This window comes from Scophthalmus maximus, chromosome 9 (genome assembly GCF_022379125.1).
Source record: "Scophthalmus maximus strain ysfricsl-2021 chromosome 9, ASM2237912v1, whole genome shotgun sequence".
Lineage (NCBI taxonomy): Eukaryota > Metazoa > Chordata > Actinopteri > Pleuronectiformes > Scophthalmidae > Scophthalmus > Scophthalmus maximus.
This window is the reverse complement of record NC_061523.1, coordinates 16,546,385-16,574,053: the sequence shown is the minus strand read 5'-3', so window position 1 is coordinate 16,574,053 and position 27,669 is coordinate 16,546,385. Positions and strand designations below refer to the sequence as shown.

The 27,669-nt window shown below is 44.1% G+C and overlaps 3 protein-coding genes across 4 annotated transcripts in view; 1 reads left to right on the top strand and 2 right to left on the bottom strand.

Moving 5' to 3' along the window:
* Positions 1-8,273, top strand: part of drp2 (dystrophin related protein 2) — a 63,114-nt gene extending 54,841 nt beyond the window's left edge. Inside the window, exons 20-24 of one of the 2 annotated variants that reach the window (XM_047334464.1) lie at positions 1,156-1,269; positions 2,928-3,180; positions 4,476-4,593; positions 4,733-4,819; positions 5,100-8,273. In XM_047334464.1, the coding sequence (XP_047190420.1) occupies positions 1,156-1,269; positions 2,928-3,180; positions 4,476-4,593; positions 4,733-4,819; positions 5,100-5,119 (592 nt within the window). In that variant the 3' untranslated portion in view covers positions 5,120-8,273. Of the gene's footprint in view, positions 1-1,122; positions 1,270-2,927; positions 3,181-4,475; positions 4,594-4,732; positions 4,820-5,099 lie in introns of both variants that reach the window. The other variant, XM_035650347.2, reaches the window with a different exon arrangement.
* Positions 8,050-17,634, bottom strand: LOC118319751 (DNA ligase 1). The gene is made up of 8 exons (XM_035650350.2): positions 17,336-17,634; positions 16,158-16,337; positions 15,623-15,811; positions 14,677-14,853; positions 13,970-14,111; positions 10,644-11,194; positions 9,842-9,983; positions 8,050-9,316 (listed from the first exon to the last, which is right to left on the bottom strand). The coding sequence occupies exons 1-8, from the start codon at positions 17,429-17,431 to the stop codon at positions 8,610-8,612; spliced, it is 2,184 nt and encodes a 727-aa protein (XP_035506243.2). The 5' UTR covers positions 17,432-17,634; the 3' UTR covers positions 8,050-8,609.
* Positions 17,635-19,350: 1,716 nt separating this feature from the next.
* On the bottom strand, positions 19,351-27,426 carry taf7 (TAF7 RNA polymerase II, TATA box binding protein (TBP)-associated factor). Its single transcript, XM_035650649.2, has 12 exons — positions 27,227-27,426; positions 25,918-25,994; positions 25,741-25,819; positions 25,188-25,321; positions 24,804-24,924; positions 24,599-24,657; positions 24,028-24,100; positions 23,337-23,450; positions 22,417-22,611; positions 20,836-20,948; positions 20,227-20,286; positions 19,351-19,829 (listed from the first exon to the last, which is right to left on the bottom strand). Exons 1-12 carry the CDS (start codon positions 27,243-27,245, stop codon positions 19,785-19,787), a joined length of 1,089 nt encoding a protein of 362 aa, XP_035506542.1. The 5' UTR covers positions 27,246-27,426; the 3' UTR covers positions 19,351-19,784.
* Between the last annotated feature and the right edge of the window lie 243 nt (positions 27,427-27,669).

Here is a 27,669-nt window from a genome sequence, read left to right as displayed (position 1 = left end):
AGCAATGTTGTTTTCTGCTTTTGTGCCCTTGTATCATGTTGTTCTGATTGTGTGAACCAGACCTTGTGTCTGTCGGTGCCTCTCTGTGTTTCCTGCTGCATGGCTCTGTACATGCTGCGGTGCTATCTGTGCCTCCAGCTGGTGTTTGGCTGGCGTCAGACTGTTTTCTGTCCCGTACCACACTGTCTGTGTGTGTGCAGCCCTCACACACACACACCACCTGCATGCATTGTTCTGCGTTCACCGTTGCTGCCCATTGCCAGGTAATAGACATGAAAAAATAATCAAACCCCTGTAGGCCAGTGGAACCATCAGTTGGTGAAAAATTATCCTTATTTTAAAAAATTAAAATTTGAAATCCACACCAGCATTATTCAACATGTGTTGTTAACATTTACTTGAATCTATGTCTGTCTATCTACTTAGGGCAACATTTCATCCACAACCACAGCTAATTTATTTACCAAAAAAAAGGATGATAGAGACAAATAATTAAATTTTCTTAAAAGGTAAAGAGGTCAATAAATGGATCCGTCCATCCCTGTACTTCACCAGTCTGCTTTTATATTACAGATGCTCCTTTAATGTGTAATGTGGCATAAGAATACAAAGCTTTTAACTTTGGATCAATAAAGTGTTCGCTCCATTGCCCAAAGCATCATTGCAATATGTAAACGGACAAACAGCTATCTTTCCAATGAAATCATTTCAAAACGTTTATAAAAGCAATTCATGATTTACAGCCGTGGGTCTACAACCATAGATCTACACATTAAGTTTAACGTTCCGTTTTCAATAATTTTTAATTTTTTTAATTGTTGATGGAATTTGGACCTTAAGATCCACATTCAACTTTTAATAAATGTGAGGAGGTTTTTAATGGTTTGGTGAGTCAGGTTTATTACAGAACATTTAATTTTTGGACTGTAAAACTGGCACGGTGCAATGACTTTGTCCCGTCCCGTCGCGTCCTGTCCTGTCTTGATACCCTTCCTCCTCGTCCTGCTCGCCTTGCCTTGCTTCGGGCTGTGTGCCCTCCCGTGCCGCCCATGGCTCTGCTTTGTGCTGCTGGTGGCTGTCTGCTGGTGGCTCAGTGTGCTGTCTCCTGTGTGGGGGACTCAGGGATGAAGATCAGTACCTCCTGCGTCACTCCAGCCCAGCCCTGGACCATGACTCTCCCTGCGGACAACACATGCTGCTGGCTCACCTGGAGCACCAGGACAAGGAGCAGCTCCAGTGCACCCTGGCCCGCCTGGAGAACGAGAACAGGTCTGTTTTTAAGGACACGAGTCAGGAGCTTGGTTCCTTTGCCGTTTTATAAATCCTTCTAAACTACACTGGCGTGAACACATTGTTGTATGACAACAAGTACACCAGCTAACAACTGTGAAACAAGCATCAAAGAATGTTACATTTGGTTTTAAATGAGGTTTAAATTAGAATTGTTGCAGTGATGTGAGGAGATATTTTGATCAGTAAATCTCCCGAGAAGCATTAAAACACAAATGTGTGTGTGTGTTTGTCTGTAGGCATCAGACCCTTTTTGTGTCTGCCTGCTGCCACGTGCAGCCCCCCTGAAGAGAGTAAACACTTTCACACTCAAAATCCTTTTTAAGGCAACGGGAAAAACATTTTATGTGTGTGCACCTGACAGTAAAGCCTCTTAAATAATGAGGGGGAAACGGGAGCATTTGTAAATCGTGCTGTTCATCATTATAGGTGTACTGTCCATTACATAGGGAATGCATTGTGTCCAAGTAGCTAAGAGGCTTAGATAATCTTTTTCCATAAATGAAGCAAATTCGTTTTCCCTATCCACTAAATTGGTTACTCGAGGCAACCTTTATGTGAATGATTCATAGGATTTTTTTCTCTTTGGTTCAGTTCGGTTGTGACCTTTGTAGTCACACAATTACACAAAAACAAACGCACACAGACAAACACACACACACACACACACACACATACATATAGGTGTCCTCTGGGTGTGTGAAACCTTGACCCAATTCAGTTTTTCTACAAAGCATCATTCCTGTTATGAAACTGCAGTGCGCTTTGTCATGTTTATGACTACAGTAGCTGCTTAGTTTATATCCTGTCCTGTGGCTCTCATGTGCCTCATTCCTGAACAATAAATATTTTGATGGTCCTGGAGACTCCTGGGCTTTTTAAAAAAAAAAACAATGTATACAAATTTTAAAGTTTATTAAATATAATTTTATCATCCTTGCTTAGATTTTCAGAAGTCTGCAACAGGAAATGACACATTACTTTGAGTTTGAGGTCTCAGATATTCTGCTGTAAAAACTGGTGTCATAACTGTGCTTTAATTCAATTTCTACATCCTTTTTCTGTCGTCACATGTCCATTTCACGTCAAACAGATGGATTACCAGTTCGATACTTTTTTGACATGTTGAGATTTAACAAGATCGGGATCTGTACATTTGAAAAGAAATGGTTGTAGCCGTTATTATTTGTAATTTCACACATACGAGTCTGGAACCTGAAACAATGAGGAGATAAAGCCAATATTAACAAAGCACAGAATGTTGACACTTAAATAGAGCAGCTCGTTATGCACCATGGTTTTCTAGTATCCAAATAAATTAAAGCGGCCTCAGATCACAGCCTGCAGTCAGCTTATGGCCTGTCACACATGTAGCAGGGAAAAAAAAGGAGGAACCTTATTTAGTGCAGCTTTCATTCAAAATGACGCCTCAACACTAGGTTCCTTGGTTTGTTGGTGTTTAGGCCTCTAGTGAAATTATTCTAACCATGTAACTCAAAAGCACAACATGTCAGATTTTTATTTGTAGGTGCATTTCTGTTGGTGACAGGTAGGAGCTGGATTAATATCTCTAGTTGTGTTTTAATGTATTTTGAACGTTGACTGACTGTTTTCCCTCCTATCTGTGGCGTCCTCAGGGTGCTGCAGGGCGAGTACAGGCGGCTCAAGTGGAAGCACGAAGAAGCGGCGTCAGTCCCCATGCTGACCGAGGCTGGGGAGGACGGCCCGGGTTCACCCACCGCGGGAGAGCAGCAGGATGAGGAGCTCCTGGCTGAGGCGCGGGTCCTCCGGCAACACAAGACACGCCTGGAGACCCGCATGCAGATCCTGGAGGACCACAACAAACAGCTGGAGTCCCAGCTGCACAGGCTCAGGGAGCTACTGCTACAGGTACTGTGTGAGGGCAAGGGTGGTGGTGAGGATGATGATGATGGTGATGATACGGATTTCCAGAGGATTTTCCTGGAAAAGAGCTGCTCCCTTTAAAACTCCTTACATGTCTTTTCTGGGAATAGAAACTCAGAAGAGTCAAGAAAGAGCTGACTCCAGGACAATTGGAAAATGTCTGAGAACATTTCTTATAAAGAAAACGTATATATATATATATATATAATTTTTTTTTTTTTTTAAGTAAATAGCTGATTTTTCCTCATGGTCCACTAGCAAATTGAAAACAAAATAACACACACAACACTGCATGCAGTTTGTAAACATCACTCCCTGACACCTTAAGAGACGCGCCAGTGAACGACACAGGAATTTTGGCCTTGTGGTTAGCGCAACCCATACCAGAGAAAAACAATAAACAACAAACAATCTTTCTCCAAAATCTCTCACTGCCCCTTTAAGAAAGAGGATAAGCATCAAGGACACCCAGGAGTGTAATATAAGAGCGATTACTGCAGCCCAGAGGAAAAGTGTGAACTATAGTAAGACACTATAGTAAGAAATAAATTGTCACAGATTAAAATTGCACACGCAGGTCACTGAATAAAGAGAACGGAGTGAGAAAGAGGGATTCGGTGCTTCTTCGGGTTAAAGTCTTGAAAGTTGAGGAGGAAGGCAAAATAGAGTGTGGGCCTGATGGTTGCAGAGAGAGAGAGGAGGTATATGTCCGGGTAATTCAAATTCATATAATCCTTTTTCTCCCTGAACCAATATCACAGTTTCATTTCCTCAAAAAATAGAATCTCTACAATCTGCCTTTGTCTGTGGAAGTGTATGTATGAAAACCTCTCAGACTCTGCAGAAATGTCAGTTTCCCTGCATCTACTGAACTTATTCACCTCTTGAGTATTGCCACGGTGTGACTAAAAACAACGGAAAAGATGTTGGGTTGCATATGATATCCTCGACAGTAATATTATGCATCTGTGAGAGTGATTTGAGCGCTCCCCCTCTGTCGATGTGTTTTCGGCAATGTCGCTGGGCCCAGTGCAATTCTCTGTCGTTTTATGTGTCTATCGAAAGACAAATCACAGTAAGCTGATGGTTTTATGAAACAGATGTTTCCTTCTTTGAAATAGTAATTCTGCTCAGAGATGCTAGTTGAGGGCTGCTGGCTGAGAGCCATTAGCCATAACATTCATTACCATGTGAAAAGCTAAATGCCTCAGAGGTCTGAAACATGATGGATATGAGCAATTATTTGGACTGAGGGATAATCAGTCTTCTTCTCAAAACAGCCCAAAGATGATTCGGAGGCCAACGGATCAGAACCGTCGACCCTGTCTTCTCCTGTGTCTGGGGGGGGTCACCACGGGGAGCCGGCCAGCAGAGAGACCACTGACACTGAAGCAGCAGGTCAGCGACGTGAACCCAGACTCAGATGTGGGCTTGACAAATGCATGCATGTTAAATGTGAAACGATCCATCCTCCCCTCTCATCAAGTTACAGAGGTGTAACATTTTCTGTGTGTGTGTGTGTGTGTGTGTGTGTTAGGAGATGACATGGAGCACGAGCAGGACACGGTGCTGCAGCTCCAGGAGGTCATTGAGCAGCTGAGAAACGTCTTCCCTTCAGAACCGGGTGAGTTTGTGTCTCGGCTGCGTGGATCTTTGCCGCGGTCGCGCCTCGCGCTTTCAGAGAGGGACTCTGCTTCCCCGTCACCGGCACGAGAGTGAGAGATGGAGAGGAGAGCAAATATGTACTGCTGCGTGTTGACTGTTGTAGGGTGAGATAAAGACAGACAGAGACAGTAGCACAGAGAGAAAGGGGGTGTCACTGTTCACACACTTTGCAAACTGTCTTGAGCATGTGGACCTAATATTGTAAAAAAAACTTCTCTTCCTCTATTTCCTAATTTCAGGCACCACCTCACACATCTAACCCTCAGTGGGCCAGGAGGAGCAAAGTGAAAGTCTGAGAGGACACTTGATGGCAGCGGGAGGAGCTCCGTACAGCGGAGGTCGGGCCACAGGACACCAGGCCCTGTGACCGCCACAGCAGCGATGATGCCCAGAGCTAACCCCTCCACTGGAACTTTGTGCACTAAAAGCCTTTTTCATGCAAAACTGCCAAAGGGCCGCGCTGATGTCCATTTGACCAGGCTGTGCTCGGTAACAGCCTGCCACCACGTCAACGAGCCAAAGGAAACTAACGTTAGCAGCAGATCAGGGGCGGACTAGAGTTGCTCAGCCCAGACACTGTGCTTACCAGTATCTGTGCAGTCGTCCGGAGATGTGAAGCTTTATATCAGTCCACAGCACAAACTGGACCTTCCATGAAAAGAACTTTTGCAAAAAGGAATGAGAAGGATATCCCCTTGTTTTGTCAGAATGCCTGTATCTTCAGTGTTTTTTTGTTCCCTCCTTGAATGCTTTAACGTGGTGCTTCGGTGTGGGGTTTTTTTTTATTATTTGAAGGGAGGTGTTGTGTTGAAGCTCGCTGGTGTGTACTAGATCAGGACTGGGCCGCCTGCGGTTCATGTGGCTGCATGGTGTAGATTGTCAGGGAGTCGACAGCGCCCACAACGCGCTTATTTACTCTGTGAGAATGACACATCATCAGTTAAATCCATGATTTATTTAAGACAGCCAAAGTGCCCGCTAGCACAGCGCCTCTGTGCGCACACTGTGTTCCTCTAATCCTCTCAAACCGCTTGTCGATCTCATCGCTCGCCACTTCTAAGTGAGCCCTTTACGCTCAAACACAACCACTCGCACTCGCTGTATGCTGCTACATCCATGCCCCCTATTTACAATGCACCCTTCCCTCATAGGCCCCTTCTGCATGATCAATAACATGTGCCGTGCTGCATCACTAGAAAAAATACGGACCACATAAAGGAATATCCACATGATCTCCTCGGCTTGTGGGATTCAGACAAAGCTCTGGGTTTTGAGCCAATTTGTATTGTGACTGAAATTGGGCTTTGTTGGGGAAGTGTCTGCCGATAAACATCAGCATGCGTGCGTTTGCTTTTGGGATCCTTTGGTGTCCTCCTGCTGTGTGCAGAGAAAGAGACGGAAGGAGCTCCAGGCAATGTGCTGCGAGGCTGGAGCTCCCTCTCTCTCTCTCTTTCTCTCGTCAAGGCCAATTCCAGACACTACAGGGGTCCACAAGGCACATCACCACAGCACAATCCGACACTGACTTCATCCCTAATAATCCCTCCTCTCATGTAGATTTGAAAAGAACAGTAGCTATTGACTATACACGCCTCATTTTCCCCCGCTAATTCGGACTTAATTGCTTTCAGATTTACAAAAAAGACGAGAGCTCGAAGCGGCTTTGCCTCCATCACATCAGGGTCATAGGGTGTGTTCTGTTCTAAAAATAGCACAGTCATTTAATGCCTTGAATCCAAAGTGAATTCATATAAAACTAGCCTTTTTCTGGAGGGGAGGCTACATCAGGAGTGTGTGTGTCTGTCTATGGACAGGCCAGTGGTTAATATCTAGTAACATTGGAAAAGTGTGGATCACAGCTTTTGAGCATCCACGCGTTGACACCAGTTAAATCAGACTCCCATGAGTGAAGCCACGAGGCTTAGGGGGACTCGAGATCTGAGAGACAAGAGGAAAAGGCAGAAGAAAAAAAACAACAATCTATTTATTGCTCAAGGGCTGGTGAGAGAGATCCACTTTGATGTGCCTGCCGCAGAAGAATCTCCAGGAGCAGGACGAGAGGTAGCCTGAAACAAGCAAACTCTGGCTGTTTCTCCCAGCAGTCACTCCGCCTCATTCACACGGAGCAGACATTAGGAGATATACTGTACCTGGCTGAGATTTCAACTTAAACCTTGAAACAACTCCCTCATATACATACGTTTAAAACTTATGAGGTGAACTCATTACAGATTTGACACCATCTTCCTCAACGCTCGCTGCCTGGAACTTTTTGACACAGTTGCTAAGGAACTGTCCCCAAGGACGCAGTTCCGCAGGTTTGTGAGTTGGAAAGGTGTTTTTTTTTCATAATTATTATTTTTCATTTATACAAATGCTCATAGCATCCTTTGTGCCACTGTTTAGCTCAACTCAGCTTGTGGTAGAGGGTGAAAAAAAAGGCCATGTTTAGTCATAGACTTTATTTTATTTACTTTTCATTTCACACTGATGATCATCCAGCGCCCTCACACTCTTACCTTCAAACTTCTGTTTGATCACACGCAAGATAATGTACAAACAAGAGGACGCGCTCCACACATATTATCTACATGTCAACATGTTGTCCTTTCTACTTTTAAGAGGAGGCAGAATGAAATGAATGCACTATACCAGGCGGTCTATTGGCAGGGAGTTGCATTACGATACAGTTGTGACCCTGTGTCTCATTCTGCCGCTCTTCACGGTCGTCCAGCTGCATCTCTGTGATCATCTGAGGTCTGATCCACGTACAAACGTAACACACACACACACTCACACACACACACCCTGCTGCCTGTGGCATGACTGAAGCTGTGTGACTGAAGAAATAGACAAGAGGTCCCCCCCAGAGGGACCCAGCTATCATGCTCCACACTCCACTTACTCCATGTAATCAGCCGACATAGTAACAAGCCCCGTCATTAATCTCCTGCCGTGACCTCTGACCCGCCCCACTGTGTGCGCATGTGTATTTTGCCGTCATGCGTGCGAGCATCGACCAGAACGCGTGCACTTGAACGTGTCACCCGCTCGTGACATTACACTGACTCACCTAACCTCAAACAGTTGACAACACTAACTATCGCAGTATATACTCTCACTCTCACATCACTGATAAACTGAGTTGTGTTTTTTTCTTTTGTTTTAAATCACCATTAATATACCTCATTTACCATTCAAATGTTAATTGTTACATGTTTTTTTTGTGGTTGTTTTTTTTTTTTTTTGTTCTTGTCCGGCACTCAAACACTTCTTCTTGCTGTCTTTTCTCTGGAGTTTTTAATCTGTGTAAAAAGTTTTCTGAAGAAAAGGCTTTTTACTGTATTAACATGTGGGTTACAGGCTGCTTTCTACTCTTTGTGTACAGAAATAAAAACTTTGTATTTGGCAAACTCCTTGTCTGGCTGTACTTTTTTTAATGTGCTTGCAGTTATCCTTCTGGAACTGGAACTGGAACTGGAACTGGATAATGAAATGAAACTCAGAACAGTGCCAAATACGGGCTTTTGATATTAATTTTTCCTCTTGTGTATATATTTTTTTAGGTGGCAGAATCAGTATTTCTCGTTGAGAGTCGACGCTTGGCTTATTTATCACTTCTCTTCGCTCATGATTCACCTGCATCCATATTGCTTTTCTCTATCTGAGTTTTAGTTATATTCATCTCTGCGGCCTCACGCTTCCCCTGCAGCCTCTGGCTCTGCACAAGACAATTCCAACCCATTGGTTCATTCTGATTGAGTGCCACCATTTGCTGTCTTATCACTGGGGGCTTTGTCCCCTTGGCTTGTTGTGCTTGGGCCCGCCGCAGCACTCGATTGGCATTTGACCTTCCCCCTGCCCTTATCACACGCTGATCTCCTGCTCACTACATTATCTTTGCCTGTGCAGGTGGGCGCAGGATCACTATCTTTATCTGTGGCTCGATTATCTGCTGCACCCTGCCCATCCTCGTGATCCACAGCGCTCTCTATATTTTCATTAACTAACCCCTCTTCACTCGCTCTATCACTATCTAGCTCTTCGTTGCTCTGCTCGGCTTCCACATCAGCGCTTTTCTTTGTTTCTGCATCATCCACTCCCTCAGGTTTCCCTGAGCCTTCCTTCTCTCCCATCTCACTCTCTGCCGTGTTCTTATCCACTTCAGCTTTTCCCTCTGAGGCTCTCTGTGCAAATTTGACGTTCTTCTTTCTCGCCGCCCTCTTGGTCTTGCTTCCGCCAGGCCCCCACTTCTCCTGCGTCATATCCCTGTAAGTCTTATGCTGGCAGGTGTGCATGGTGCGGATGCGCTCACCCAGCTTTTTCAGTTCCTGCCGGACAAAGGGTTTAAACTGTGGGTCCACCTTCTCCACCATTTCAAAGTCCCTCCGAGCTTCGTCCTCATTGCACAGAGCGGCGTGCGCTTGCGCCCGTTGGTACACCGCCTTAAAGTTACCTGTGGAGTACAAGATGTGAAGAACACCGGAAGTCAGCCGGAATAAAAATGAACAGCAGTAAAACTAAAAGTTAAACTGGAGGAGGAAAATAAGTGAGTGGTGAGACAGGAGACAGGGGAAAGCAGGGAAAGGGAAGTAAACAAAGGGATAAGGCAAAATATAAGAACAACAATTTCACATTAGCCTCAACCATAAATAATTCAGTCGTAGCAGAAAGAAGAAGAAAACAATGAAGTCATTTTTGACTGTGATGTCCATGGGTGGGTGCCGGGGGAATGAAAGAGAGACACAGCAGTGCGGTTGGGAATGTTTGGTTTCCTCTTTCCGTGGTAAACAGACAGATCAAGGATTGTTGCAGTGTGGAAGCAGGCGTTTGCTGAGGGCCAGGCAGCTCAATCGACAGCAGATCAGATGAGATATCTTTAGGCTAAGCAAATGAGGGTGTGAAAAGGGAAGAGAAAATCTAAACCTGAGCTTGTTTACAACGGGTCCTAAAGTCTGACACCTGCACGAACACACATCACCTTTATGCTTCTTCAGCAGCTTGCTGATGAGCTCCACCACTTGCTGGTACTCGTTCATCTCCAGCAGGCACTGGCTGAGGTTGAGAGTCAGCGGAAGACGCACCTTCTCCAGTGACTCCCAGTCCTCGCCCTGTTGATCCACCTGTCGAGTGCACAGAGGGGATGATGAGGGCGGAGGAGGAGGAGGAGGAGGAGGAGGAGGCGGCGGCGGCGATGGATGGTGGAAGAAATGTTGAAAAGATGAAACAAGAGTGAAAATATAAAGGGTTGGGAGGAATGTTGATGTTGACAGAGCGGGGAGGTAAGGGTAGAGGAGTGTAAGAACAGGGGGAGGTGAATTGAAGAAGGGAGACAGAGAGGATGACGAGAGGAGGGAGTTTATTGTGTGTGAAAGGTGCAGGGGGGCTTCGACAGGGAGGTGTGGCAGGAGAGGGGGGGAGTTTAAGACAGAGAACAGAAGCACCGGCGAACGCTGTCACTGTTATTTTCTCTGTGGATAGCTGTTATTTTTAGCGCTCTTTCTCTTGCTCCTCACTTCCCCAGCATGCCTACAATGCCACAGCTGCTCTTCAGTAAAAGAGAGAAAAGAAAGAAAAAAAGAAGAAAAAAAAACAGCAACGATGATGGTTTTAGCTGACGAGCAACAAATCCTTTTGTAAGACTGCTTTCCCCGGCGCGTCCGATCGATCATCGCGCTGGATGGATCGAAAGCGGGTGGCTGTGAGTAGGTTTCATTCTACGCGTCGTTTTTCATATGCTTTCCCGAAACCTCACACTATTGCATTAATCACTGCAAGCGTACCTTATTTTGAAGGAAGTCCACGTATTCTAGGGCCTCCTTGAACTTCCCACGAGCCTCTTGAAAGTGGTTCCCTTTGATGAGGAAGTTTCCTTCGTTCTGCAGAAACATGACCAGCCGTAACATCTGCTGCCAGTCTTTCCCCTCTGTGTTACAGACAGCGTCCGGGTTGCTCTCGTCTTTACCTGCTCCATCACCCGGGGCAACCTTTGCCGTGCCTTCTTTGGGTGTGGATTCTTTGCCCTTTTCTTCCCCGACCTCATCTTTACTCTCCGTGGTCTCACTTTCACTATCTTGTTGTTTTCCGTTGTCCTTTTCCTCCTCCTCCTCGTGTCCCTCTTCCTCCTCCTTTTTCTCCAGCATGTTCCAGTACTGCTCTTTCTCCTCCCAGTACTTCTCCTTCATGCGCTCTGACAGGGCCTTCAGCTCTCTGCCGACAAGAGAGGCCAGGGTGACGTCGAGGTGGGCCACCATGTTGAAGTCTCGCCGGGCCTCCTTTTGGTTCCACACGGCAGCGTGGGCCTTGGCTCTCTTGTAGTAGCCCTTCACACAGTCTTAAGAAGAATAAGGACAAGATAAACAAGTAGTCATGATGTCTAATCTAGAATAGTGAACTTTGAACCTGGTCAGTCTGCTGAGGCAGCAATATGACAACATTTAGGACAGGTCAGTAATGTCAGGATCCTTCTTCTTGTCACTAAAGTCTTTTGTGTGGTACTGTATGTACAGAACCACTGTATTTTGTATATTCTATTTGTGTTTCATCTTAGTCAATTTATTTCCTGGTCTTTTGTCTATCTCTGTTGGACTCATTGTTGCTGTAACAAGGGAATTTCCCCAGTGTTGTTGGGGGATCCTCATCACTTTGGGATACACGCTTCGCCTTCTTAGAGGAGAAGATTGACACCACTTTCCTGTGAGTGAAAGAAGTGTCAGTCCTTTAAACATCAAGCTTGGAAGCTATAGTTAACTATACTAAGCCTGGCTGTGTTCAACAGTCACAACCTTCAAAGATCACTAATGAACACAAATGATCTTCCTCTTGTTTGGTCCATTTGAAATCTGATGTGTACAAAGAGTCAATTCGCCGCCAAGAAAATGTTAAATGTAATCCTTTAATTCTCATGTGGACACACACACACACACACACACACACACGCACACACGCACACACACACACACACACACACTCTCTCTCTCTCTCTCACACACACACACACACACACACACACACACACACACACACACACACACACACACACACACACACACACACACACACACAGCAAGGCCTCTGTTTTAGCTGATTAGGCACATGTGCTTGGTTTAGATACCCACTGATTGTTCCACTTTTCTGTTCCCCTGCATTTAATTTCCCTCCACACTTAATCCTCATTGAGCCAACATTCAAACAGATCTCCCCGTCACCCCGGGCAACGGCAGAGACGCCGCAGTGAGTCACACCATTGGGCGCTTTCCTGAAGAACAACTGGCTTTAAGGGATGAAAACGGCGGCGGAGTGGCTGTTTCAAAACAAATACAGGCACCAAGATGTCGATGACACGAGAAACTACAATGTGGAGAAGAATATGAGTAAAAGAAGAATTTTTGAAAAATGAATGAAACTAAAAGTGCGGCTGGAAAATGGAAATAACAAGGGGCTGAAAAGCAGAAGAGGAAAAGGGGGAGTGATGCTGATGTAGTATGGATCGTTCACAAATGTCTCTTATGAACTGGGCCAGTGGAGCTCAGAAAATGCTGCCAACCATTTCCACAACGCCATTCCAATCTCACGCTCACTCACAAGCAAGTTTACACACTTCCTCCCCCCTGCCACATAAGCCCGAGCACACACATCATACAGGCAAACATTCTCACACACACACACACACACACACACACACACACACACACACACACACACACACACACACACACACACACACACACACACACACACACACACACACACACACACACACACACACACACACACACACACACACACACACACACACACACACACAGACAAATACAAAGCTGGGAATCCAGGCTGAGGGACACAGAGCAAAATGAAGACTGCCTCAGTGGATCCTGTCTCTGGGTGAGGGGCATAATTCATAAGGCTCTGAAGTGGAGACTGTGCCAGCATGCGAGCTCTTCAAGGATTATATGAGTAGCCATGGGTGTGACAGTACAACTCTCAGGGCTGCTTCAACTGTAGGACCTGCGGTAATGTCGACCTCAGCCCCTCAGCACAGCTACGACATGCAACAGTCACAGCAGTGAACGCAGCACAGACACCAGACCCTGACATCTCAAACAACCTTTTGAAATATATTTTTTTTTTCAACAGTGATTGTATTCACTTGTGGAGTCAACTATCTACGAGCAGATTTTTCATATATACTCTCTACTTTCATTCACAGAGAATAATTCAATACATACCAATATTTCGTTCCTTGAAAAGAGTTGGATGAGAAAATTTTACTAATAATTTATTTTAAACAACCTCTGACATGAGACCTCTTGACTAAAAAAGCAAATATGCATATTTCCTAAAATGTTAAATCTTCCTGTGTCTCAAATACACAGATGAAGATTTGTATCCAGCTTCATCTTAAAAAAGGAAAAAGAAAAAAGAAATCATCTATGCTGATATTATGGCACATTCTGGAGGATGGTCTACAAAAGTCTGATTTGAGTCGGTTTCAACACACAATGCTGGCATCATTCAGGAAACATTATCAAATAGAAACCCAGCCCTGTACTTAAGCACAAAAAAACGTTTAACTGTACATTGCAAAACATCTCTGTTGCCATGTTTGCAGGTTCAGGTTGGATTTTAAGTGCAAGAAATATGAAAACACTTCATAAACCTTCATAGCCCTATAAAGAATGAAAATATATAGTTTCAAAGACCTGCAAACATTTTTAATAGTAATGACACTCCTACATAAATTGCAATTGCTAGGCCAACAGATGCCGACAGCAACAGGACGCTTTTCTCTCTCTCTCTCTCTCTCTCTCTCTCAGAATTTAGGTACAGCAGCACCCTCGAGGCTACCATTATGTGAACGTAGTGCAGTTCAAATCCTTGGGGGGGAATTTAGTAATTAACATCCTGCACTGTTGAACCGACTCCGTGCCCAGGATTAACCCCGGATGCTCCTGTGAGGCGGCTCTGCTCAGGGATTTGACAGAGCGATGCAACTGGGTGAATGGGTGGAGCGAGTGTGAGTGTGTGCGAGTCTCATGTACCTGTAAAAAATGATGAGGTATAAATGATAGGAATACATACTTGAGATTCTGTCTCAACACGCCGTTACCTTTGTGTTTCTCCAGCAGCTCGGTGGTGTGCTCTATGACCTCATAATACTCCCCCAGCTCCAACATACACTGGCAGTAGTTCAACTCCAGAGGGACAATCATTCGACCCAGGTTCATGTAGTCTATATCACCTGGCATCTCCTAAACACACACACACACGCACACAGAAAGAAGAACAAGAACATGGTGAGTGCTGTTAAGTCGCTTGATATTTCCTACACATATTTTAATAATTTATTTCGATGCAGAACTTTAAATATTCTTTCTCTTCCGCAGGCACACATAGATTTACTGACTGGTTGCACACAGGCCAATGCGGGCCTCCAACATCCGTCTTGTGAATTCATCTAAAGCTGCCAAAATAATCTAGCATGCTCTCTTACGAAACATCTCATATACAACTTGTTCTCCCTCCAGTGTTGCTCTATCCTTACATCCCCCTCTCATCCTAGACAGCCCTCCAACAGCTCTCTCTCTCTCTCTCTCTCTCCTCCCTCCTTTGCCAGCCCTCCCGCCCTATTGCCTGTAATGAGGGACACAGTGAAGCAGAGCAAAGCAGGAAAAACAGGAATCTCCCGCTGGAAAAGAGCGGGCGTGGCATGTCCCATAAACCTAAAATCCTGAGGAAACCGTCAAAATTCACAAGCCTGCACATCATTCATTTCCTCCCATCTGTGAGACCCTTCTCCCACCATCCTTTGCTCACTCTGGACTGGACTGTTCTCAGCAGCAGGACCGCCTCTTTGTACTTGCTGGCAGCTTCTCTGAATCGTGTCTGCTTGACCAGCGCGTTGCCCTGCATGTGGAGAATTGGCACCGTGTGCAGCTTCTCATCCTTCTCCATCATCCACGACTCTCTCTGGTAGGACATGGGGTCTCCAACCTGGAAGCAGCAGGGGCAGGAAACGTCAAAGAGGAGGAAAAACTCCACCGATGAAAGGAAAAGGATTGTGGTGGTGGAATCAAACTAAGTAGATTGACTCAAGAAAGGTACACTGTTGAGGTCCATGTAGTTTACTACAGTATTTCCGATTTATGGTAATTTGTCTTCGGCTCCTTCATTTATTTTACAGCAATGGTTACTAGTAAATGATTTTTGGGACCTCAAGAGTTTTATACTCTATAAGGGTAATTATGCATAATAAGGACTTTTAATTTGGAAACGAAATGTTCGTAATATTTATGTCCTCTTACTCTGAATTTAGAAAGCAGGAGTTCTTTTTAAGTATTTGACAGTGTTATTGCTACTTTTACTTCAGTAAAGGAACCGATTACTTCTTCCACCACTGAGTAGTTGTCAGCTGATGCTCTGAAAAGTATTGTGAAACCCTCTGATACCGGGGAGATATATAATTTTCTGCCAACACTGCTGGACCTCCTGCTGAGTTTCAAACTTGTTTCTGGATGATAGATGAGTTCAAAGCTGAATGTTCTAGGGAGAGAGGGACCTTTTTTGTCATTTCTGTCAGTGGATTTTGGAACAGTGTGCAGAAGTGTCTCAGATCCGGAGGAGGGTTGGATGAATACGTGTCTTTTTTTCTGTCAGTCTATTGTTTACAGATGCTAAAATATGAGTAAGTGTTTTCATAAAAAAAAACTAAAATAGAAGACAGGTGATTGTTTTACATACATTATTTTACCACTGTGTTTACCTGCAACAGCTCCATGATGAATATAAGTGGTTGAGGGGTTCTCATCAGCTCATCCAGCTCTGGGAAACCGGTGGTGTGATAGTGGAACATGTTTCCCATGCCGCACATGTGTCTCTGGCCCTCTAGGGGGTCTTTCCCTTGAGCGATCAGCCTCATCCCCTTGGAAACAATCGGGTACAACCCTGTGTGCTGCAAAATGAAAACATCAACGTGAACAAAATGTCTACAACAAGACATGGAAGCATTTGATCATGGTAACCCCCCGGTGGTGCCACCATGTGCAATCAGTCCTACAAGAAAAACAGAAGAAATGCCCACTATTTTACTTGCAAATTACATTTGTCTCCGGAGGGAAAAACACTAAACTTTGCAAAAAAGGAATTGCTCTGTTTGTGTTTATAATACTGAGCATGTAGTAGGCTACAGAGGGTTGATTCATAATGAGGTGCAAAACCCTCCCTTTCTGGCTCATGAACTCTCATTAGGACCCTTAATATCCAAGTGTGTGTGTGTGTTTGTGTGTCGATAGACTCACGACGGCATCACACCAGAACTCAGCCACCTCTCCGGTCCTCATGGAGGTCAGCAGGGTCTCCCAGACCTCCATCTTGAACATCTTTCCCACAAAGATCTCAGCTGGCCTGCAAGCCAGTCGGCTGTCATCGATGACCGTCCGCTCAAAGTTGTCCAGCAGCGTCTGGAAGTGGAACATCAGCTTGGGAGGGAGGAGGGGAGCCGAGGGGAAGGAGTAGAGAGTGGGGATGAATGATTCATGATTTGGTTAAAAATACATCTTGAAAAAAATCTGACACATATTTTACATCTTCTTACGTCTTCTCTCTACCGCAAATCGTCAAATTGTATTTATGTATGTACAATATTTGTTTATAATGATATATGAATTCATACATAAACCAAATTTAACTTGCAAATGTGCAGCTGTTCACAATTAGGCTTAACGCATGTATTTCTTTCCCCCTTATTATCTCATCATTATTAAAATATTCATTCACTAGCATATACAATGTGGGCTTTTGATCTGATTTCTGTCACGGTATTTTTTCAGACAATTAACACAACACTGACATGCTGGTTTTCATTATGTGCTCCATCTGTATTACACCGTTCTGACGTACAAAGACTTATCCATCACCCAGACTGTAAAATTATGTTGGCTCTGTAAACCTTCTATTTATAGCGTGACAGCTTGTGTATAAAGGTTTGATAACTGTGTGAGCAACTGGGGATCACTTCACCGGGGAGCAAGAGCGCCTGCACGCATGCAAACACACACACACAGGTAGATGGAAATTCGTGCTGAACATTGTCATGGAAAATGTTTGTCACAGTGTCCAGGCTCTGTGCCATATGGCTGGATGTGACAAGAAGGGGTGGGGGGGGGGAGAAAAGTCTGCGACCAACAGATCAGTGGATGAAGGGAAACACAGACACTGTGCCAAAAAACATGTTGCAATTTGGTTGACCAAATGTTTGCTCTGTGTGAAAGAGACAGATACAGAATACATTTTCCCCACATCGTGAATAATTCAACAGAACCTAATTGAAGTGGGCAATGCAACACACGACCAGAAATAGACATTTTTTTCTGTTGGAACATTAATTACATCACGATTGTCAGTTAATTATGTAAGGAGTCATTCTCTCCGACAGTAGTATTATTCTGGGTGGCAGGTTTACTACGACTGTGACTACCTTTGTCCCAGGTGGACAGTGTGGCATCGGTCCTGTGCCTCCAGCCAGAATCTTCTTCCTCACTCCTGGGTGGTTGAGAAGGTACGTCTCCTCCATTGTCACTCCTCCTCGAGCAGTGCCAGACAGATAGAAAGTGTGTGTATTCTTGGGGCGATTTCTTCCCCCTCTGTGTCTGTGCTCCTCTGGCTTTCTAATTAGCCTGTGGAGAGTGTCCTGGCTGGTTAGCTGCTCTCTGACAGATGGCAGGATTAGGCAGGGTTTGGAGATGGCCACTTTAATCTGAGGAGCTAATCCCTCACCTACCCCCTGCGATTGGTGCAGCAATCCCCGCAGAAAGGAGCTAGAGAGGAGGGGATGACCACCGGCCCGGAGTCATGTGGATGAGAAGGACCCAGATCACTCTCGGGCAAGCAGAGATCATTCTAGAGGAAGTGTAATCTGATGACGCGGTGATGGTTTAGTGATGTGGCTGTCCAGTCATGGCGAGAGGCCTGTAGATCAACTCACAGCAATTACCCTCAGGGCAAACTCTGTTTCAAGCCTATTTTACCCCTGACCGGGTCTCTGCTGGATGTGTGTGTTCAGCCAATCTGCCAATTATTTTCTTGAGTAATCAACAGGCTCCTGAGGCTCCAAGTTAAGTCATCAAAATGGTCGACAATTTAGGTCAAAGAGCAGCGTGCTGGCCTGCTGAGACACATACTCCACGGGACCTCTGAATAGGTTCTGTGGTCGGGCTCGTGTTAACACATTTCCACAGACACTCGAAACAGATCGCTATCTGGGGAAGTTGGGAGGCCGAGTGAACACCCTCAACTCATTGTTATGCTCCTCAAACCGTCCCTGAAGGAGGTTTGCAGTGTGGCAGGGCACCTTATCCTGCTAAAAGCGGCCAATGACAAGGGAATACCATCGCCTTAACGGAGTGAACAATGTTTAGGCGGGCGGGACGTGTCAAAGTAACATCCACGTGGATATCAAGACCCAAGGTTTAGCAGCAGAACATGGCCCACAGCAACAAACTACCGTCTCCGGCTTGCCTCCTTCCCATAGTGCACCCAGCTGTCCAGATGACGTAAAACGACAGCGTGATTCATAAGACCAGGTAATCTTTTCCCATAAGCCCTTTTCTCAACAGACATTCTGACATGTTCTAGAAGAAAACTCAATCTCTACAAACGCTTGACTGGTCTGCAGCCACACTGAAGTTCTGACAGTTTTCTGTCACAGACCGCATCAAAGACCTGCTGTTCTGGAGATGCTCTGAGCCTCTGACCGAGTCATCCAGCCAATCACAATTTTGCCCTTGTCATAAAGTCGCTCAAATCTTTAGGGTTGCCCATTTTTCCTGCTTCCAACGCATCAAGAACTGACTGTTCACTTGCTCCCTAATACATCCCATCCCTCGACAGGTGCGACAGTACTGAGATAATCAATAATATTCACTTCATCTGTCCTTGGTATTTACATGGACGTGAGACACGCTTTTGGTCCCAGATCAACTGGTTTAAAGTCTGATTTTGTCCCCTAAGGTAGCCTATGACAGAACAACACATACACAGTTATAGGTCACTTTTTGGGACATTACATATACTTGTATTAATTAACTTGAGACTTACCCTAACCTTGACCACTGACCCAAGCAGCAGCTTTTAGCCAGATATGGCTTTTGTCCCCAATTCCACAAGCCGCCCCTGAAAGTAGTCTATGATGGAAACAGACGCAGACACACGTCTACTGTACGTACATGTCGTTTGTCATTGATGTTCACTGAAATAACAGGTTCCAGTACAAGTTTAGTATCTCCCATGTTATTTTTGTCTGGAAAGGTAAACAACAACAAAGATGGAAAATTTGATATTTTTGATGTTAGGGAAATAAATTCATCCTGGCATGGTTCACTGAGAGTAGTGGAAACTTAACATACTAATAAACAGGAAGAAAGATACAAACCCAGTTGAATAACTATCCACATAGAAATCTATTCCCACATGCAATCAAGTAGACTTCTTGACTCTTGTGTATCACTGTAATTTATTCTTCATACAGGCAATGAAATGTTAAGATTTTGTTCTTCAGGATGGAAAGCAAAACAGACTCCACATTCACCTCCTTTGAGCTGAACAAACACGTTCATCTGATAGTAAGTAACAACAAAGTCGGTCAACCTAATAAAAGCTATTCACTTTTAATACAAAAAATCTTTATGCTGCATTTGTAACGTATGAAAAATGACAAATTGAAACGAATGACACAACAAGTTAGGAAATAAAGACTCTTTCCTCCCTGGATGAGGAAGGCCTGCTCGTCTTCATTGTGTGTTGTGTGTCTGTGTGTGTGTATGTGTGTGTGTGCGTGTGTGTGTGTGTGTGTGTGTGCGTGTGTGTGTGCGTGTGTATGTGTGTGAGAGACATGTGGTCGAGGATGACATCAGGCTGCCCCCTGGTGGTCACTTCTCTATCAGAGAGTCCAGCTGCTCCTGCAGGGAGGCCAGCTGTTGGAGCAGAAGATGCAGAAAATAAGAGGAGTGATTGATGATCAACAGCCGTGCGGTGTGATTGGCAGGTAAGTAGACGATAATTAAAATGTATCTCAACATTAATTTGCTGCCTTCATTTGTCAATACAAACAATGACCCGTGACATGTCATGACATTCCATGACAGGAAACTGTTGGTAGCTGTTGACAGATTCAATTTCACGTGATTAAATTTGGACTTTGCTCTGACAGGCATGAAAAACCGTTGGGTTCAAAAAGGGACAGCGAGCACAATGCCATCTGCTAACATGGTATTTGACAGTTATACAAGGTCAATTCATGCAAAGTGCTGAAAGCTGTAGAAAAGCTCACAGTGAGCACTGATCCTCTGCTTTTTGCGAGGAGGTTCTTACCTGCTCCATCTCCCGCTCCTCCTGCTGAATAATCTCGTCCAACAAGGCCTGGAAACGGTTCTGCGAGGGGGGAGAGAGAGAGAGAGAGAGAGAAAGAGAGACAAACAGGATTTGTTCGAGTCGACATGCAGAGACTCATTAAATTGTGATGGCTTCAAATGTGTGTCTGCCTGGGCTGCTCATGTCGCTATCTCCTCCCTGACAGAAAGGCCACTTGGAATGCCAGTCAGAGACAGCTGACCTTTTCCCGGCGACTGTGATAATAACGGGCTTTGTCGGCACCGAAACACCAAGCAATACGAGCTCTAAATGGCAATGTAAAAGGCGCCGTGTCTGCTCGTATTTCACTCACTGTTAAGTCCCCACTAAAGAGTGCTTGGCAGAAAAATGAATTGTCAGGGCTTTAAAATGACAAAAACAAAATAATGGCCTCCAATACTGTATAATCAGCAGGGTTTTTTCACATCACTGTTGAGAAAACTTATGCTGCATGAAGACTTCTGCCTCCAAGCTCATCTGCATGTTCTTGTTTATGTATCTGCCCGAAAAGACCTAGATTTTGAACGGCGGTTAAAATAACGAGGGCGTGTGTGTGTGTTCACGGCTTACTTTGAGAGCCTGGTTTTCCACTTTCATAATGAGCTCCTCCTGTTGTTTCTTCCGGGCGCGAGTATCCTGAAGCTTGGCCTTGACGCTGTTGATCTGCACCTGATACTCCATAACTGCAGGGAAGAGCAAGAGGTTCACGTGTTACAGCTGTCATTGAAAAAAAACACACACCTGTTTACGTTTCTGCCTTCTTGTGCAGTGAAGACTTAACAGAAAAACAGAGAAACAATTTCCGAGTGAGACTGCATGCATAAAACCAGGGGGACACGATATGCACCTCCGCTTGCTGAACCACAAGGATGCCTCCATTTCTGTTTGACAAATTGCGGTTGATGGGAACAACAGATCCACTTAAAAGGACATGAGCCGGCAGGCTGAGGCGCTAAAACACACAACTAAATCAGTCTGCTCTGGGCTTCACACAGGGTTCTCATTCCATCCAGAAAAAGTGATTGTCTCTCACAACAACCTCTGGCTCCACCGCCATCAACTACCTTCCATAATAATTGCATACATCCTCCCCGTGCTCCCCCATGGCCAATTTGCTCCTAGTATAATATGCATAATCAGGCAGGATGGAATCAGTGCAGACCAATCCTATATAACTTTGAACAGCTGCCACTGCCAAATACGTGGCACAGCCGGACTCCGACACACCAGGAACAGCTCTGCTGTACAAATATAGGGGGGCTAAGCATGTTGCTCACCAACAGCTCCATGTATGTTGATAAGGAGGCATTGAGCCGTCAGACTGGACAGCTATGTGAGCTACACGCTGGGCCACAACGCCGATCAGACTGGAGGAGAGCTGAGAGCTATCAGTGCGTCTCTGCGGGCAGGTGTATTTACATCAGAGTAGGGATACTCATCTTATAGTGTGTGTGTGTGTCTGTTTAAAATGTCTGGCCTAGAAAACTCAGCACTGATTAAAACATCAGGCTGAGGCTATCTTTGACCTCTGCTTTGACAAGAATCAGACTCACTTTCCAGCATTGCGTAAACAAGTGTGCATGCTCACTTTAACGTACATAAACAACTACATAAGCACCTCCCACCATATGGACATATAAGTACATCTAAGGATTCTAGAAGTTTCTATGTGCATTTCATTAAAAAAATTCACCAGCTTTTTCTAAGCTGAAAATTTGGTCTGCAAATAATTTGATAAAGCACATAAATGTTATTTTACAAAATCAAATACTACACCACGTAAACAGAGCAGCAACAAACAACTATTTTCATTCACAATTAATTTGTAGATAAATCCAATATTTTTTTTTTCTATAACTTGAAGTAAAATAGTGAAAATCTGTAAATGATTTTTCCACAGACCAAGGTGTGGCTGTGAAACAGGTTGTTTTGTCAAACCAACAGTCCAATACCAGAGATTCAATTCAAAATTATAAATAAGACAAAATATTTGGAAATTTTCCTTGATAAAGCACTTAAGATGCTTATTTGATTAAATTCACAGTTAAATAAAGATACATTATCTTCATTCTTCAATAAGCTCATCATTTAAATAAAACATATCATTTTCCAGATCTGTATCTAAAGAATGTCATCTAAATATCCTCTCACCTATCTGGTTGTTTCTGTCGCTTTCATGCTGAGCAGAATCAGACTCGTTGAGTTTCTCCTGGAGTTGTCGGACCAGATCATCCTCCGTGTCCATGATATTCAGGTCTTCGTCTTCGTGCCGATCCCCTTCGTCCTCCTCGTCCTCACTGGAGCTGCTGATGTCATTGAAGATCTCCCTCAGTTCGTCACGCTGGGCTGGTCACGGGATATTGATATTAACATGGACACACAGATGGAAACTGAGAATTTAGAAGACGTGCTTGGGTTTGATGTAAGCCACAGAGACAACAGTATGGTGACAAAAAACAGAGGATGTTCGGGATATGGTCTCTCACATGGCATCCACCAGGTTTTATTACAGAGGACGCCTAACACGCTGCATGCTTGTGCTTCTGTGAGCAGCTTCTGTTACATGGCAAAGAAAAGCTTTGACAAACACTTTGTGGTACAGTAGAAGACACAGAAGCATGAACTAACAACACAGTAGCTTGTTGCATCAAACATTCACAAAGCAGAAAGCAAATAAGTGGTTTCAGCTATTAAAAAAATGAAATATCAGTCATGCCATCCGTGCACACATCCTCGCTGGTGAAGCTATGTGCCAGCAGTTACTGAGCACCAAGGGGCTAAGAAGATCCCCTGGGGAAAGTAGAGGCAAAGATAATGCTAATGCTTCGATGTGCTTTACCTCCATTTCACACCGCTGGGACAAAAGCTATAAAGAGTGACATTCCAGTAAAGTGTGACAAACGGAAATATTGGCCTCACTAAATATTGGCCTCAAATTTTGATCTGACTTCATTGCTTTGAGTTTCTACAGACCATGTGGTCAAGTTGGTGACACACGGCCGTGTCACTGCCATAAGCCTGCCACATCTTATTGACCAAAATTTTTACTGATAAAGACATGTGTCACTTACCAGAGGACCCATGACCCATCTTGTGTCCCGAGGTGCCGGGGGAGGAGTCCAGGTTTGCCAGAGAGCCGTGCTGCTCTGCCTCCTTGGACTCATCTTCTGCTATTATTTCCCACCCTTTGCATCATGGGTTAAGGTCAACACACAGTGTGAAGGTTCCTCTGAGCCCTTCAGATTCCTACAGAAAAAGATCCTTCAAGACTCTGTCTTTGATGTAGACTTGAAGGGTTGTAACCAGATAAATTCCCAAGGGGAAACTGCTGTAACTTTAACATTCATTAGTGTCACATGTGTATGTCGGCTGCTGCATGCAAACTCTCCAAAACTATAATTAGAACCTTCCTTCGCTGTGACCAACTAAGCAATGATAATGAACAGTCCATCTCAATTAATCCACAGCAAGCAGCCATTCACAGCACCCCTGCTGTGCTCTTATTCTGTCAGGCAAGTTTAGAGTTTCATTAGAGCATTATTAGCCTGCTTGCAAAGTGCATGGCTCACACAGGGGGACCGGACAGAGTCAAGTCAGGATACATCCACTTGGGCCTTAGATCAACCTGCGATGGATGTCAGATGAGAGTGAGCTTTTGTTTGTCCAAAAATTCACAACAGTAAGACCTATATGCTGCTAAGAAGGCTGAGGGGTTAGTTTTTTTTTGACATGAAGAATATTAGTAGGTGGCTTAAAGGATACGGACACTGACAGCATCAGCATCTGTGCTCAGCAATCTCTTCACCTCCTTTTCCACATCAGGAGATTCAATGTACTGTGGATAGAAAGGGAGATCCGTTACATGTACTGTAAGTGGCATCTCTCTCGCTCTCTTCTTTGGTTTCTCTCTCTCTCTCTCACTTACACAGACACACACACACACACATAAAGGTAGCAGCTGGTCGAATGCCAGCATGCACATTAGCGATTAAAACAGAAGGGGCCAAATCAATATGGCTTGGCTCTGCAACTTCAGGGAGATTTATTCAAAATACAAAGTAGAAGTGTAGTGCTCATGCACAATCTCTTTTACTTTGATCAAAGCAACAGTGAAATTGCTTTTTTTTTGCATGCCTTTGGGGCAAAGTGAGATGGAAAGGCTTTATTTATATGTAAATCTTAGTTTTCCCTTTCACCACAGTTCCTGTTTTATGAAATGTAAATGCCCTGTTGGAAGAGAGCCTTGGAAAGAGAGGGATCATCAGATGAGATGCTAAACGGCTGGATGGGAAAGGGGAGGGGAACGCTGAAGGGGAAATGGAAATGCCACAACCTTCTTTTTCGCAGTCTTCCGAAATCTTCTCTTGCGTGTGTTCTTCAGGGGGCAGGTGACTGGAGACGAAAAACAACAGGATTAATGGAGTCAATGTGGCTCGGTCAGCTGTGGTGGGGAAACTGTACTCCTTGAACTGCTGACGTGCCAATATTTCAGCAGGAACAGCTCAAAAACTGTCATGTGTAGGTGGTTGTCAACTCACTGCCGTGGTTCCACACAAATTTCTTGTCCTTGTCTTTGTCCTTTTTCTTGCTCTTGGGGTCGGTGCCAGTTGGCTCCTCTAAAGGAGGGTAAAGGTCTCCATCTAGTGTACACACCAGCATCTGAACCATGCAAAATTCATAATTAATGATTCATTGTAATTAGCATTTTGCAGATTCCTTTTTTTTTACAATAAGCATTTTTTATTTGCAATATGTATCCAATCCACACCTTAAACTTAATGCCACAGTGCTGCTCTATCTGGCAGAAATCTGGTTTTATTCATTATCATCCCAAACGTGGACACCAACAAATGTGTTCAGTGAGGATGACATCCTACACTGGAAACTCTGACATCCAATTTAATGCCACTGCAGTGGTTTACCTGACAGACATCAGCAGTTTTGTAAAATGTCTTCTTGTCCACAGTCTTCAGAGACTCAATCATACAGGGTAGCTCCACCAGTTTGCAGGCCAAAGGGACACGGTCGACTCTGACTATGCCATGACGACCGTCGGCTACAAATAAGAGGAATGACATGATGGATTATAATGAGATGTTGTGAGACTGTAGCAGCCACTGCCATTCGGACTCAGTTGTCATTGTTAAGTTGAAAAACAACGAGGGCACATGCGGGTGAAGAATGTTTTCCACACATGCCTTAGGTCAGATGGGTGAGATTATTTGGAGGTAACAATGACAGTAGCTTTTCTTAATATATCACAACAAAAACAGAAAATACAAAATGATAAAAAGGCCAATTCCATCCTATGAAACTGCAAGACGCACAAGAATGTTTGGTTCACTGTAGAAGTATTCACATTTAACAAGTTACAAAAATGACTTTAAATGTATAACCTGATCACTGAAACCAATGAAACAGGTGTTCAAATAGTGACATTACACTCAACACCAGTACTATGATAAAACAGCTTACGGTGCAACTCAATGGTGAGTCGGTCTTTCATGTTCATACTGCTAGACTGGGCGATCCTTCTCACAGTTGAAGCATACTCCTGCAAATGTAAAGACATAAATCCATATGTCATTTCCACCAAACGATCACAGTTACTATCATGTTTATAATAAGTTCATCAGCGAGTGTAAGTCTCACCGAAGGCAGCCTCAGGACAAACTGGCTCTCAAGCTCGTACGGGGCGTCCTCCTTATTCTTGGAGCCGACCTTCCCGACTAGAATCAAATGACATCATCACCATGAACAAAGTAATAAAAATCCCTTACTTGGTGCTTGTTATGTATTATTGAAACTACAATGTACACAAATTCACAAGAAACATACTGTGAAATATGTGGTCAAATCTATCTTGATTCTTCCTAGTATTAATACAATTTGTCTATGCAGAACTAACATAAGAAAGGCAGCTTGTTACTATTTGGGTGGTCTGGTCTTTGGATGAATCATATTTACAGTGGCATGAAAAAGTTTGAGTACCCTTTACTGTGAATATCTTTCAGATTTTAATTTCCAAAAGGCAATTGACGCATTTGTTTGCTGCTTCAGGCAAGACTTTATTTCCATCTCATGCAAATTCAAAATGACAAAATGAAAAGAGTTTGAAGCAAAAGTCTGGGCACCCTCCACACTTTGTGTTGATGATGCAGGACGGGTTTTAGTCTGATGACCTTTCCTTGAAGGTCTTATGTGTCGCTGCACAGCAGAACAGTGCACCACCACTACAGAGTCTCCTAAATCTTGCAGAAGGTCTTCTGCGGTTAAACATGGATTTTTGCCTTTCAAGCAACCCTACGAGCAGTTCGCTCACAGAGTATTCTTGGTCTTCTTGACCCAAACTTCACCTCCATCATTCCAACTGCCACGCTTCAATTATAATTACAATCCGAGGAAATGGTGACATCAAAACACTTTCCCATCTCCTTATGACCTTTTGAAGAGTGCTGGGCACTTGCTTTTCATTTCTGCTTCCTGTGTTCTAATATGTCCTCATCCACTTCATTGTAGCATTCTTCTTGATACTCATTGAGTGTGTTACAGCTTCCCCTTTATACATTCAGTCCGTTGTTTTGCCTATACACCCTATGATATAACTTACTTAATGTCAGCGCAAAACTCAGATCAAAACACCCAGTCACTTGGAGATGATAAATTATAAGGTTGTCAGTCACCGGTTGTATAACCGTAATAGATCGTGTATATGTAGCAGGGTTACAGAGAACTGGACACATTACCACAGTCACACGTGATAAAACCGCTTCAAACCTGACGACACAGAGCTTCACACGTTGCAGCTAAATCCCTGTAACTTTGTTCTATCATTTATATTAATATGATTACATAATTCCAACGCAACAGCATTAGCAGTGGCAGCGTGTTTACAAAAGAGAGAGAGCTAGCCAGCTACCGCTAGCTTAGCATTGGGATAACAGTAGGATTTTGAACGTACCTTTTATTTTAGATGTCATCTTCGTTCTTTGTAATGTGGACGGCGCAATCCACAGATGTGAAGCACCCAAGAGAGAAGTCGTGAATATTACGATTCAGATTTAAAATTCGACACCGTTTCACCAAGTGAGGAAAAAAACACAACCATCACAGACACTACAGCGCCAATGGTTACTGTGTTGCCCCGTGCTACCTTCAAGTCCTCCTCGGAAAATCTGGCTGCAAGGAATTACAGCACCCCTGACACACATTCCATTGCATATCTTAAATCAATGCAATATCCACGACTACAGAAAGACAAATATATAAAGATTATATATAAAAATTATAATATGTACTAAAACAGTTGTTGAAGCCGTACGCCACCTCCAACGATTAAATTATTTAATGTGAGATGTTTAACTCTTATAGAGTCATGATTTCCGATAAACTAAAACGCCACAC